General features: G+C 36.3%; 1 protein-coding gene across 5 annotated transcripts in view; it reads right to left on the bottom strand.

Annotated features, from left to right (window-relative positions):
• Nucleotides 1-13,287, bottom strand: part of ebf3a (EBF transcription factor 3a) — a 142,926-nt gene that overhangs the window by 125,923 nt on the left and 3,716 nt on the right. For all 5 annotated transcript variants that reach the window (XM_048550812.2, XM_048550813.2, XM_048550811.2 and 2 more), the window contains exons 5-6: nucleotides 11,919-11,992; nucleotides 10,190-10,258 (exon numbers count right to left, since the gene is read on the bottom strand). In XM_048550812.2, coding sequence (XP_048406769.1) covers nucleotides 10,190-10,258; nucleotides 11,919-11,992 — 143 coding nt within the window. The remainder of the gene's footprint in view (nucleotides 1-10,189; nucleotides 10,259-11,918; nucleotides 11,993-13,287) is intronic.

Here is a 13,287-nt window from a genome sequence, read left to right on the forward strand (position 1 = left end):
CGCAGTGAAAATTCTGTGGAACTGCAGCCCGAAAGAGAAGAACAATCTAAAGAGCGCGATTATATGTATGCCCCATGAATCTCATTTTATATGATTAAGATCCATAAAAATTCAATAGCTTTTCTTCTGCAATTCACATTTTACCTGGTGAAATATCATAAGAATTTCATTATCTTTGCAGCTGTTGCTGAAGATCAGAAAAGGTTATTATCCTCTCCAAAATACTATTGAATATTTAGGAAAATGCCAAGAACATTGGTCTTTTAAAAGCCTGATATTTTTCCATAGACAATACCACCATATAAAGTTTAAAATATATTCCAATTGACATTTGCACAATAAAATGCATTTCTACACAGAGCAGGTTCCAGCAAAAAATGCTCAATGACTTTACCGTCTGTGAAGATAACTGGACCACACCTGGCTAAAGTTTATATTTTCCAAATCTTTCTGATAACCATCTTCTGAGAGATAACTCCTGGGTATCTAAAATGATTGCTGCAGCTTAATCCTATGTATCATTCTGTACAGTTTAAAGCTCTTAAAGAGAAACGACCAGCAGGAGGAGTGTGATTGATCAGAAAGCTCTGTAAATCGTGAGGTTTCTGTACAGTCCTCTGGCCTCAACTGCTATGTTTCTATCTATGATGATAAATTAGCATTAGATGGAACCTAATGAGTTTACTAAACATTTGGGATTTGTGCTAATAAACTGGCTGGCTGTGAACTAGCAGAAAGAATGAGCAATCCCTGAGCACCCTCTTATCTCTGTAACATGACAGTTAAACCACGCTTCCAATCTGTGATCAATTCATCATCCTAGCACCATTGTACATTCTTCACAAAAAGATAATTACTGGTTCCCTGGATCAGAACACTCATATTTTCTTGGAATTGCAGGTCTTGATAGCAAGTACTGTCACCATTTTCCTTCCCCTTCCACTATGACTCTATTCATGATCATTATTTTCACCTAAACAAGCCTTTGTCCTCGACTTGACCAGTAAATTCCATTGCGACAGGTAAGAAACAGTAAAGACAAATTCTCGCTATGGAGAGCTTTTACATTCAATTGATGGTGCTGACACACATTTTTTACTCTACTGGCACAGGGTTCCACTGTGCAGCCTAGCTAACACCACATCTAACTGTGGATAATGTGTCATAACCCTCCAGCAGACTAGTCTGTGGAGATAATAAAGCAATGAACGTAGCCAACAGGTTTTTAATTTATAATGAACAATGGTATATTTTACATGGTCTTTTTGGACTTCAAGATGTAACAAATGACTATGTTCAACATAAACTAATTTAAGACACAAAGTTCAAAGGCACACGTTTCCATAATGAGACTGTACATCTCAACATTTTTCACACACATCACTGGTACAATTATTATCAATTGGACAATTCTATTCTGGTTACAGGCTGACCTGAAACACATACGATTAATTACTATCACATCATAGCACAAAGTCGCTGCAAATTAGCTACTTCTGCTCTTAATGAACGAGAATAAAGTATGTTTTGAAATACCGCTTATTTCACAGAAGAAACATGTAGCTTCTGGAACCTAAAAGTGGTAGAAGCAATTATAATGAATTCTCAGGCAAAATGAGTGGTAGCTTACTTTGATGCTCCATATGAAAGATGAAAAATTATCTTGAAAATGGTACTTGGCTAATATCTGAACTGCATATGATTCAACAGTTATTTCAGGTTAATTTTGAATACTTTAATGATAAAAGCCTTCAGATCTACAACAGTACTGTGTTTAACTTACAGAGCTCATTTCCTCAGTATTTCACATGAATTTTTTTTAAAGTAGATGTAGAATATCTAATTTAATAAATGATGTATATTGTTTTTATTTAAAAAGCTTTTTGCTTAATTCATCCTACCATCCCTGGGGCTTCTCTAGGCTAAGGACCACTGCACCGAACATGGAGGTAACAGATGCATTCTGTCCACCACATAGGTCAGTGTCCTATGACCTCAAACAGCAGGACCCAGTAGCATGTCCAATCCTATCCACAGATTATTTCCTTACCCAATCTTTCCAGTGTCACAATACAAATTGCTATGTGTTCTGAAAATGGAAATGGATGTGGGAAGCACACCTTGGCACCACTTCTAATAAGCAAATATTGAGGAAGAATTGACATAAGAGATCCCACTAAGGGACTACAGAATCCACACATATTGATCTGATTTACAAACTTCTTCTAACTTGAAACAAATGCTAAGGGTGTGAATCTGCGGAAAGGCTTGTATTACTCCTCATGTTTGAACTGCATGTATCATCAGACCCACTGGATCCACTTAATGCTTTTCTTCTCATATAATGCATTGAAAACAAATGTTGCACTTCATCTTGGAGCTAATTGTTTCAGTACTATTAAGAAGAAGGCACATTGTATTTTTTCAACAAAGTGTGTGTGTGTCTGGTATTGATGATCATTCCTATAATGAAGGAAAGCTAGTCTTTTATTCTTCAAATTCGAAAAATTGTACTCAGAGACAATTTTGCTGCTCAACTGTTAAGAAATGTGCAACAAATGTTTCAGGACGGTAGTTTGAAATGTGCAAGTTTTATGGAAAGCATCATAATGGTCATGCATTTAAAAGGATGTTTGGTAGAAGCGCAAATCACAAAAAAAAGCAATTTGAAACAGCACTGCTGTTTCAGTTTAAGGCTGCAATCTTCCATAGCCAACATAATATGTCCCAATTACAGAAACTAACCTGTGAAAGACAATACTTTTAATTCCCGCAGAATCCATTCTTAGGATTTTTCCATAATAGATCTATGTCGCCAGTACATAGCTTCCATGCATAAACTAATAAGCTTACTGACTATTACCCAGAAATTTGTCATTCATAAAGCCTAGATAGAAAAGAGAAAACAAAATCCCTAACATGGACAAACAAACCCTGTATCACCAAACATTTGGGCTCTCTGCAAAATAACATACCTTATAAAAACAAGTTGTGTGTTTTCCTGTATTCTATTTATATGTGCAAAAATGTAAAATCATAGTGCACTTGATTGTAATGTTACTACAATCGCTGAAAGGCTTGTTAGAAAACGAGTTTCTCTGCACTAAAATGTTAGTGTCAACATGGCATAAGGAGATATATTGTCTTGTTTTATAATAAATTCCAGAGGAAAAATTAAAATAACCATAAGCTAATTTAAATCCAATGAGTAAATTGATTTCTTATATTTTATAATGATTTACATTATGTAAATATGGCACATTCTTCAAAACTACATAGTTAGTTTTGCCTGAAGATAGAATCTTTCTTGCTCTAAAGTCCAGGAACTAATTTACACATATATAAATTTTACTGAAATTAATTAAAACTTCTAACTTTTAAAGAAACAGTTTGCTGAAACTATATATCATTCTTTCCTTTTTAAAAGTCTGTCCCTTTTCTTCACTATTACTTACCCCATTCCAGATGGATAAAAATAACGGTTATAGTTCCTTTTGAGAACAAATGGATAATGTAATTTGGATGAAAGTAAATAGCTACCCGGCTGAGGCATACGCACCACAGAAGGGCTACACAAACTTGTAGAGGAAATCCTAATCAAATTTGGGTTGGCAAAGTGCATTCCTTACAATCCACACAATACCAAAACCAATTCAATTTTACTGGTTGTTATTCACAAAGAATGGGCACCCGCGTCTGCCCATTGTGCATTAATAGCCCTACTCCAACTGTTAGGGCCTTTTGTCGCCTGCTTAAATTGAGCCTTCTGTGCGGTCACAAGTCCTGTGAGCGTGGCTAGGGTGAATGTGCAAAGCACCAGCAGTGCATTCAAGACTAAAAAGGGGGAGTGTTTGTCTTGTATACACAATCGAATAAAGTTCTTTTACTGCACATATGTCACAGTCAGATGAACCAAGTCCGAGTCCAGAGATTTTACTTTCAATAACTTTTTTTTAGCAGCTGATTGATTTCACTTCAAAACTTGTGCCACTTTTCAAGTAAACTTGCGTGAGGAGGGGATTAGATTTGTTAAATAAAAGTGTCTGTGTAAGCAGTGTTTTGGGGTTTAACTCTGCATGCTATAATTTTAGTTTGTCTTTATTATTGAACCCTGAGACTTTTCAGTCAGTCCAGTTGTAGTAACTGACACCCCAGCCCCCAGTGCTTTGTTTCTATCAAAATAGCCTCTTTCAGCTACAGCAGGGAGAGCTGTCTCGGCAAATGAACTGCTCTTTCTCACCAGATGTGTAACCGTGTTTCGTCTTTCACTAGCGACAAGCTGGAGCCAGCTTCTTCCGTTAGCTGGGCCCATGCTACATGTCTTACAACAACACAAATGTAAGGCCCTTCCTTTGCACATATGTTCAACTCATTTCCCAAATGAAGTTACTGTTTGAGAAACACAACATAGTCTCAAGCAAACTAACCAGCTGTTAAGCATTACGTTATATACCATTATACATGAAAGATAACAGTCGATTTTAGTTAGTTTACATTTACAGTAATTTATCATCAAACCTCATTAAAACAAATTCTGTTATATTAAACTCAGTTATTTACTGAACTTTTTTTTCTTTGACCTAGCTGAATTTGGCAATGACACTCAAAATTCCATAAGAAGATGCACTTTGGGTTTGGTGATATCTGTGAATGTTGATTATAACTCAACTTGCATAAAAGTAGCTTCAGATACAGACAGCTCACCAAATAAATTTTAAAAATATATACTTTTCTGAATTATAGTTTCCTGACACAGTTTGGACAATACATAAATAGTTATTTTTTAAAGACTGTTTTCTGTTCAAATCCCCATCCATTATTTGTTGACTGGTAGTTCCACAATTCCACTGAAACAAGTGCTTTTCATTTTCTCTTCAGTGTAATCTGTGGAAGCTCTGCCAAGTACAGGTTAAGCTCCCTGAGACTTCACTTCCTGTAGTCCTGTCTGTCAATCATCTTCTGGCTTCTGCAGTGGAAACCCCTTCAGTTAAGCTCGGAATTTCCATCTGTAAGTCACAATATACACCCCTCCCCCTCCATGCCAATCCCTGTATTCTTATAAGTGATTAAAGATTTGTGGAAGGAAATGAATATACTATTACATCATTTTTGGCTAAAAACCAAACATCTTGAATCACAGATTCAGACTTTCATAAACTTTGTTACTAATACTTTGTTCAAACAGCTCTATTTCCACTTCATTGGTTTATTTTCTCTTCAGGGTATAGAAAGAAATCTTGGTCCTTTGCTGATAAAATCACCCATTTCTTTAACATGAAATAACAGTATTCTGATTTTGGTAGAATTTTCCATAAACTAATGCAATTTATCAAAGACATCCAAACAAAATTACAAGCAGTGGCAGTACCTCTCACTTTCACCTGATAAGACAACTAGAGAAGAATGGAATGGTTTCTATCAGGTTACTTTGCTTTATATAATTTCTGACAGCTTGGCTTGTCTCCCCTTCCCTTCCTGCAATTCTCCCATTCTCTCCCACTTATCTGCCTCTCGCTATCTATATGTACTTAAGCAGCCCCCTTTCTCTCAAATTTTACAGTCTCGTCTTACTTTTCAGCTTCCTCCCCTTCACACAACTTTCCCTGCCACTCCTAGAAAACCCATCCTCTCCCCCTCTCTCTCCCACCTCCCTACCCCAGCAGAACACTGTTCCCGTTTCCTGACGTTCCATCATCATCTTTGGCCACTATGATATATTTAGTTATGGAGACTGAATGAGCACAGCATTTCTCAACTTTTTTTTTGTTTTCTTCCCCTCTACAGCACAAAATATGTGAGATGGTCATAAATAATGCAGAAATGTTCACACCTGTGTACTTGTATGGAGACTGCACTTGTAGTTTCTCCTGACCTGAAATGTATTTTCTACTGCCAAGCTCATTAATCAGAAATATACTGCAGCCTTGAAATCTGTGCAGAAATACCAGTGGAAGCCCAGAAACAACAGTTTACGCGGATGACTTACTGTTTATTTGGTACAAGTTACACCTTGGAAAGTGAAATCAAAGCACAACAAAAAGCTGAGAAAATATCTGCCCTATGTTATAAAGTTGATATGCTAATGTAAACGAGAAAGTGAGGGGGAAAACTTAACACTAAACTGTACTGCTCTAATTGCATTATGCAGATGTAGTGACAACATGCCATTCAAAGAAGGTTTCCATATAATCTCTAAACATACAGTGGAAACCACCAACAATCACAGCTTTGCATTAATTGTCCAAACACTGTAGCATACTAAGTGCTAGATAACAAAACAATGTTTAATCTAAAATTATTAAAATTTTAAAATCCTGCTTGTCAGTCCCAGGCTCAGCCAAAACATAAATGGCATTCAAGAAGACAATGAATTAAATTTTGTTTAATATCCTTTTCCAGAGAATCTAATTTACATTGCATTTTTAACAAAACCGTTGACCTTATAAATGCTGGCATTTGTACAGCTTCAACAGAGTAGGGTTTAATCATGCTTTTCCAAAGCCATAAGGGAAAATGTTTTAACTGATGGTTGGATATGGACTAGGAACAAAAACACTGGGATTGGTCAAATGTTTATTCTCACTGCTTCCGAAAACAGCCTGACAAGAAGATGTAAAGGTCTGGGGAATAGCCCATCACTGTTCCTAGGGTCTAGTAATAATCATACATAATCGTTTGGAAATATAGCTAATAAGAAATATAATGAATGTTAAGCAAAATCGGCATTAGGCACAAATTACATGATATTAATAGTTGAACAGGTGCAGAAAGGCGCTTTAAATGAGGTAAATGAATAAAATGTCCCAGAGCACAACTGTGTGCACTGACAAAAAGTCAATCACATGAATTATTCAACAACTGAAGCTGCCAGCAAAGGTCAGCTTTCTTTGACCTTTGTGACAGGAAGTGAAAGGAAGCAATGTTGACTAAGAAAACTGAAATCATTCTTCCACTACTATACTACTATCATTTAAAAACTAAACAAAACCCTTAAATTATAGCCATAAATAAATCAGAACTTTGCATTCTACACTATTTATAACAGTCTCCATAAAACAATCATTATTTAAAAAAACTTTCTCAACAAATACATGTTAAATGATAGTAACAAATTCAAAATGATTTAAACATCACAAATTTATATTGTCTCAGAAGCATTAAAAAACATAATGTTTTCCACATAAATTCAAAGGTCAATGAAAATATTTTAGAAACCAGCAGGCTTGAAATTCAGTAACAGCTGTTAAACCTGACTAAACTTTTCACTAAACTAAAGCCATTCCAATCGCTCCAAGAGAGAGAAAATGGGATAAACAGATGTCTGGCTGCTGTACAGGAAAATAGGACACACTTGGAATGATAAGTCTCCTGAACTGTACAGAAATGCCAGCTCTACAGGGGATGCCAGTTACTACAAGTAAAGATGCCAACTTGCTATTTGACTGCACGGGTGCCACTGGGAACATTCTGTTGTGTGTGCTATCCGTAATGTATCGTGAACCCATTTAATGTATCCCAGCACAGCTACCACAGCTCTCACTAGCACGTTGCTGTGCTGTGTTGTGATTGTAATATAATCCTGCCTCCTCTTGTCTTCCTCAACAATCAGTCTTTTCAATTTTCAACAGTTGGACATTGCATCCATCTACATTGAACCCACACGGGGAAGGAAAAGGCAGGAGGATGTACCTTTCCAGGAATTTCCACAGTTAGCAATAAAATACACTATGCTAGCATGGAAAAATTATTTTAGCCTAGATTATGGTTCTAATTTAAACATTTTTTGCAGCATCCTGTAATCATTTAAGGCCATCAAAATGTATGGGTGAAACAGGATTTATCTCTTTAGATTCATGAGATATAGACAAATGAAGGTCAGAATAAAGAACATCTGCTTTTTGTTTTCCCTGAAAACATTATTTTACTATGAAAATTATATCCTCATCCTGCTCAGCAGAACAACAAAGCAAATGTATTCTTTCTCCACCCATTTCACCACCGTCCCACCAATATCCCCCAATACCCCTCTCCACCATCTGACACCACCACCCACCCTGCAGTGAATACATTTTGGTCAGAAGACTTTCCTTTAAATAGTTTATTTGCAGTAAGCTTTTTTTCTCCTAACGATGGACAATGGCTTTGATTTACAGAACACTGCTCGAACTTGAGCTGGAACAAATGTGTGGTCATAGATCTCAATTCAAGATTGAATTATTGGTTCATATCCTGAGGACAAATATGCCTTATCTGTTCAGAACCTGCTAAATGTGTCCGAAGGCAAAAAGGAACTGGTAGAGCGTGCTCCCTGTGATTCCTTTTAGAACCAACTAGCCAAGTGATGAGATTGCTCATCAGGGGACTCTAAGGCATACAACAACATAGAGAAAAAAAACTCTGCAAATCTCGGTTCTCACTTAAACTTTGTTTTAATGTGTGCAATGCTTAGGCACCAACATGGTCCCTATATGGATCTATATGTCTTTGCTTTCCCTGATACACTTTTTCTATACTTGTCAAGATTATAAACTTTCTACCTTTCTTTCTGACTAGATTTGTATATTACAGGGGTATTACAGTACTGGCTACAGTTTCCCAATCTAACCCCAGCACTTGGTATATGGTGTAATTTAAGCTCATTAGAATTCCTACATTTGCAACTTTTTTGTATACTTCAAGTAAATTTAGAAACAAGCAGCAGATTTCTCATAAATAATTTAGCTTTTGGCATTTTCACCAGTTATTACTGTAAACTACACAACAGTTATTCTTAAAACTCACTAATACATTTTGCTACAATGTTCTTAGCCAACAAAATACAATTGTTCTATAAAGAACTGTAAGAAGTTGTAAAAAACAGGTTCAGTAATAATGCATATTTTTCTACTGAATGTTTATAAATTTTGCAATTATTTGTTTTCAAATATTTTGGAATAAAATGTTCTAATTATGTTGCTGCAGAATTCCTGGAAATGCTTCCAAACCAAAATAGGTTGTTATTATGATTTATTTATTGTATAAATTGAAATTCAACATATTAGCATTTTTATTTTACCTTTCACTGTAATAGACCTGTTTTTTCACATAAATCATACTACAAGTTATAATCCCATCACTATTGATAACACAATAAATGTGTGATATTAATGCGTCTTTAAATTACATCATAATATCTGCTCAGTACATATGCCCAATAGTTACTGTAATGAAACATCATAATAGACCAAGTCATAAAATGCAAAATCACTTTTATAACTTTGAGTCAGACAAACACAATGGAAAATGCTGATATTAGTGAAGAATATTAAGAAAAAATATGCAGTGCCTTTATTTTCAATATTCACTTAACAAATTAGAAAATGTAACTAGTACTATAATTGTACCCTTTATTTAGAAATTCTACTTTGAGTCCATAAGGGCAGAAACTCTAAAGACAAATATAGTTGTATTGATTTTTCAACACCAAGTTCCTCAAACTGTTGAACCTGCCTTCAATTGCCTGACAATATCCCAGAGTGATGGCAACAACTGGTCTGCCCTATTTGATTACTAATAAGAAAGATGTCCCCTCTGTCAGATAGCTAACATTCTCCACTAAGCAAACAGCTATTCCAGCTAATCAAACATTGGCATTGCTCTCTACTGGTGGTGCATATTTCGTCAGGCTTAACTTTGAGTCTTTTCCTGGTTTAATTTTCAGACACTGAAACCAAAGTTCATGATCAGAGGAAACCTCAGTAAATGAAAGGAGCTAAAAGTCTACCATCATTCAAAATGCACAAAAATGTAAGTTTAAAAGCAAATTATCATACTTGTACTTTACAATCAGCAACACATATTTCTTTTAAATGAAAGAGAATGATGCATTGCTAAATATTAAACCAATGACAACTAAAAGTAACATAAAATACTAAGTTACTCAAAAACAAATTAGAGCACATATCTGCATTTAAAGCCAAAAGCTCTCTAGGCATAAAATACTCTTCACAGTGAGCATGGTGGCAGATGAAACTGCTTCCCTTGACAACTCACAAGCAATTACTGAATCCCCACAGAGTGAGCCACCAGGTTTCCAAGTCAACCCACCTGTGCATGATAACGCAAAAGGACAACAAATGGAACATTGCTGAATTAGCTGAATGCAAAACATGAGGGTAGTGGGCATCAAAGAATAAAAGTACTTCCATACCTGTCAATAATGACGGGGTCTGAGGGAGTTTCATTTCTGTTGCCACAACTTTTTTTGTCACAACACCGGCTATAAATGATAAAAGAGTCAAATGTAATTTTTTTCAAATAATGCAATACTTACTTTGCCCCCACTCACACCCTGCTAACTCCCTCCCCACAGCTGTCAACCTCAACATTTTCATGGCCAGCGAACAAGCAATGGCATAACAGCAATGTTAAAAAGATTGGAAAACAACATGTTATGGTGTCTCTCTTTGCACTGATCTCGGAAAAGAAAGAGCCAGGAGGTTTGGGAATAAGTTTTCACAGCTTCTGCTTTTGTTTACCTCTAATTGTCAAGCTGTTATTTCTGGAGAAGATGCAAGATGCCACCTTCAACCAATATTTCTGTGGGGCATTTAGTAATTGGAACCACAATCGACTGTGCCCCCTTTTGTGATTTAGAATAAACTACTGAATATATGTTTCAGAAATGTAATTGAAATTAGAATATGGCAAATATAATACATGATTATATCTTTAAAAATCATAGTTGTATAATGGTTACATGTCTAAATTGGCTAAATTAACACCATATGGTAGGCAAAGTATATAAAGCCTTTTAAATCTGACAGCTAAAGTGATTAAAGAAAGTCTACAGTCTTCCACTTACAGCTTAAATCACATCTGTCCTCTCTTCTATGTTAATTGCAATACATGCAGTGGTGGATAATAAAGAAATTTCACTTTATTGGTTGTAATTTATATTTATTACCTTGTGTGGGGAAAACTATGCTTTTGTATATTAGCACTGTTACAGTACGTTTTAAGTAAAATGACATTAAGCAATAAGCATAATAGCTTGGAATAGTATGCCCCTTAGAGTATGATACCTGCTACTGTAGCCTGAAATCCTGGCTGCACTTCCTGATCAGCTCTGTTCTAACAAGCAACTATATTTCACATTCAATACATACAAGATCAATGATGCATTTTTATTTCCCTTGTAGGGTGAAACTCTTATGGTAGTTAGAAAAACAGGTGGGAAATTGCTCTTCTGACACAAATCCTGGTGATGAGCATACTATCTAACAACAGTATGAACAATGCCTCACTGCACTAGAGAAAAGGTTAACTGACAGTATCAAAATCAATTCTCACATACATGAGCTCAATAAGTACAGAGTTTTTTTTATCAATAACAGATTATGGTTTATCTGTGGCTCAATGCAGTGAAGAAAATGGTAGTAAAATGACAAGGATCTTTGACTCCTACATCATCAGTGAAAAATGAATCAACTAAATATGATCTATTATAGTTGATCTCTTATTTGAGTGAAGTAAAAGTTGTGGGGATAATATATTATTCAGGTGAAGTAATCAGCAACTTAGATTTAACTTTCCCAGTGCTCAAGATATAAGTAAGAACCAAGAGTTCAAATTCTGATAAGGAGGCATTTTATAGTTACTATCACATAACTTGCACTTGTTTTATTCTTGAGATGTAGTACCTATTTTCGTTTGTATAGATCGAGAAATGTTGCTTTCCTTAGTACTCAGTAAAAGACATTTGTAATCGTTGGTTTACAAAGAAATACTTATAATTTCCCTATGATATTTACAGTTATTGCACGTCTGCACAGTTACCGCAAACAGTTTCATATCAGGCCTATGTGATCAATAGAGAATAAATTGTGTGTAACTTTTCATATTGACAAAAAAAACCACTCGCCATATAGGGAACTTACCTGCACATAATTTCGTGCGTAAGTAGGACTCTGCACATTTCGGGGTTTTTGTCTTGCCCTTCGTATACTATCGGCTAAAGCAATTATCAAAAGAAACAACGATCAGCCAAATAACAATGAAAAGTTGCCTAGGTCGCATCATCTATGGTTTAAATGCCGCAGAAACATTGGTCATCTCAAAAAAGAAAGTGAACACGTTTTTCAGAACATTGTCAATGACACTTTTCCTGTTATTCATTTAAACAAACAAACTTCTTATTTTTAAGGACAGATGAATTGGAGGAGGGCCGTTACTGGAATCTTCGGCGCCCAGTCGTTCTGAATCCCTCGTTCACATTAATATCGGGTACAGCTTACTCTTAAAGAAAGGCGAGGAATGGCTGTCATTCCCAAGGTTTAATTACATGTCACGTTCAATTCTGAGTGTATATTTTATGAGTGGGGGACAAGGATTCAGTTGGGTGTCACCTCGACTAAAAACGCTAATTGGTAAATCCCATCACATTTGCCTCGACTCAGTTCTTGGAGAGGGGGATGTTAATAGCATTAATTTGGTGGCAACAGAACAAGTTGTGAAGCAACGCAGACCGTGGCGTCGTCGCTTTGCATTTCCTCCTCTCAAAACCAAAAGCTGCGGAGAGTTTTTGCGACTTAACTCGTGGAGCGAATCTGGTGTTTATTTTTCAATTACACACAATGATTTTTTTTCTAAAAAGACAGTCTGGGAGTACGGTTGAGTAATTATTGAGCATTCGCTCTAACAGCAGCCAGATGGTTGGAGCTCTAGGTGTGTTCGCCCTCTCCTCACTAGCCTTTCAGCGACTCGCCTCCAACGAGCAGTGCGCACAAACGCGCCGAGCTTTTTTACAACTCAACTGAGCGCATCGGATCCCAGCTCAAAGCTGTGTGCTCTCTTATTATTCAACTAACGAGATTCACTTTGCCCGCATTGTAACTGACGCTCGGCTCTGATATATTTTCACACACACTCACACACACACACCCTCCTTGTTTATTGTCCCTGAAATAGAACGCCATTAAACTTGGGGAGGTCAAGGTGTCCCTTCTCAAAGCATCTTTCCATTCACCTACTGGTTTGCAATGTTCCTCCTCTTCTGCAAAAAAAAACTGAATCAATAAATACGAGTTGTTCTGCGCCTACGGCTCTTTGATCAGTTGCAGGGCTATTTCCCATCAATCAACTGAGGAGATCAGCGCTTTTGAGAAGCCTCATTTGCGATATTAAAATAGGAAGATGTGTGGCTAAACAGCAGTTATCGTTCAAAATAACCCAGCAGTCCTTCGTACCAAACTATTCGCAAGCAATGTGTGTCCACCACTTTAAATTGGGCCACGTCCACCCCGATAA

The sequence above is a fragment of the Stegostoma tigrinum genome, chromosome 20 (assembly GCF_030684315.1).
Source record: "Stegostoma tigrinum isolate sSteTig4 chromosome 20, sSteTig4.hap1, whole genome shotgun sequence".
NCBI classification, from domain to species: Eukaryota; Metazoa; Chordata; class Chondrichthyes; order Orectolobiformes; family Stegostomatidae; genus Stegostoma; species Stegostoma tigrinum.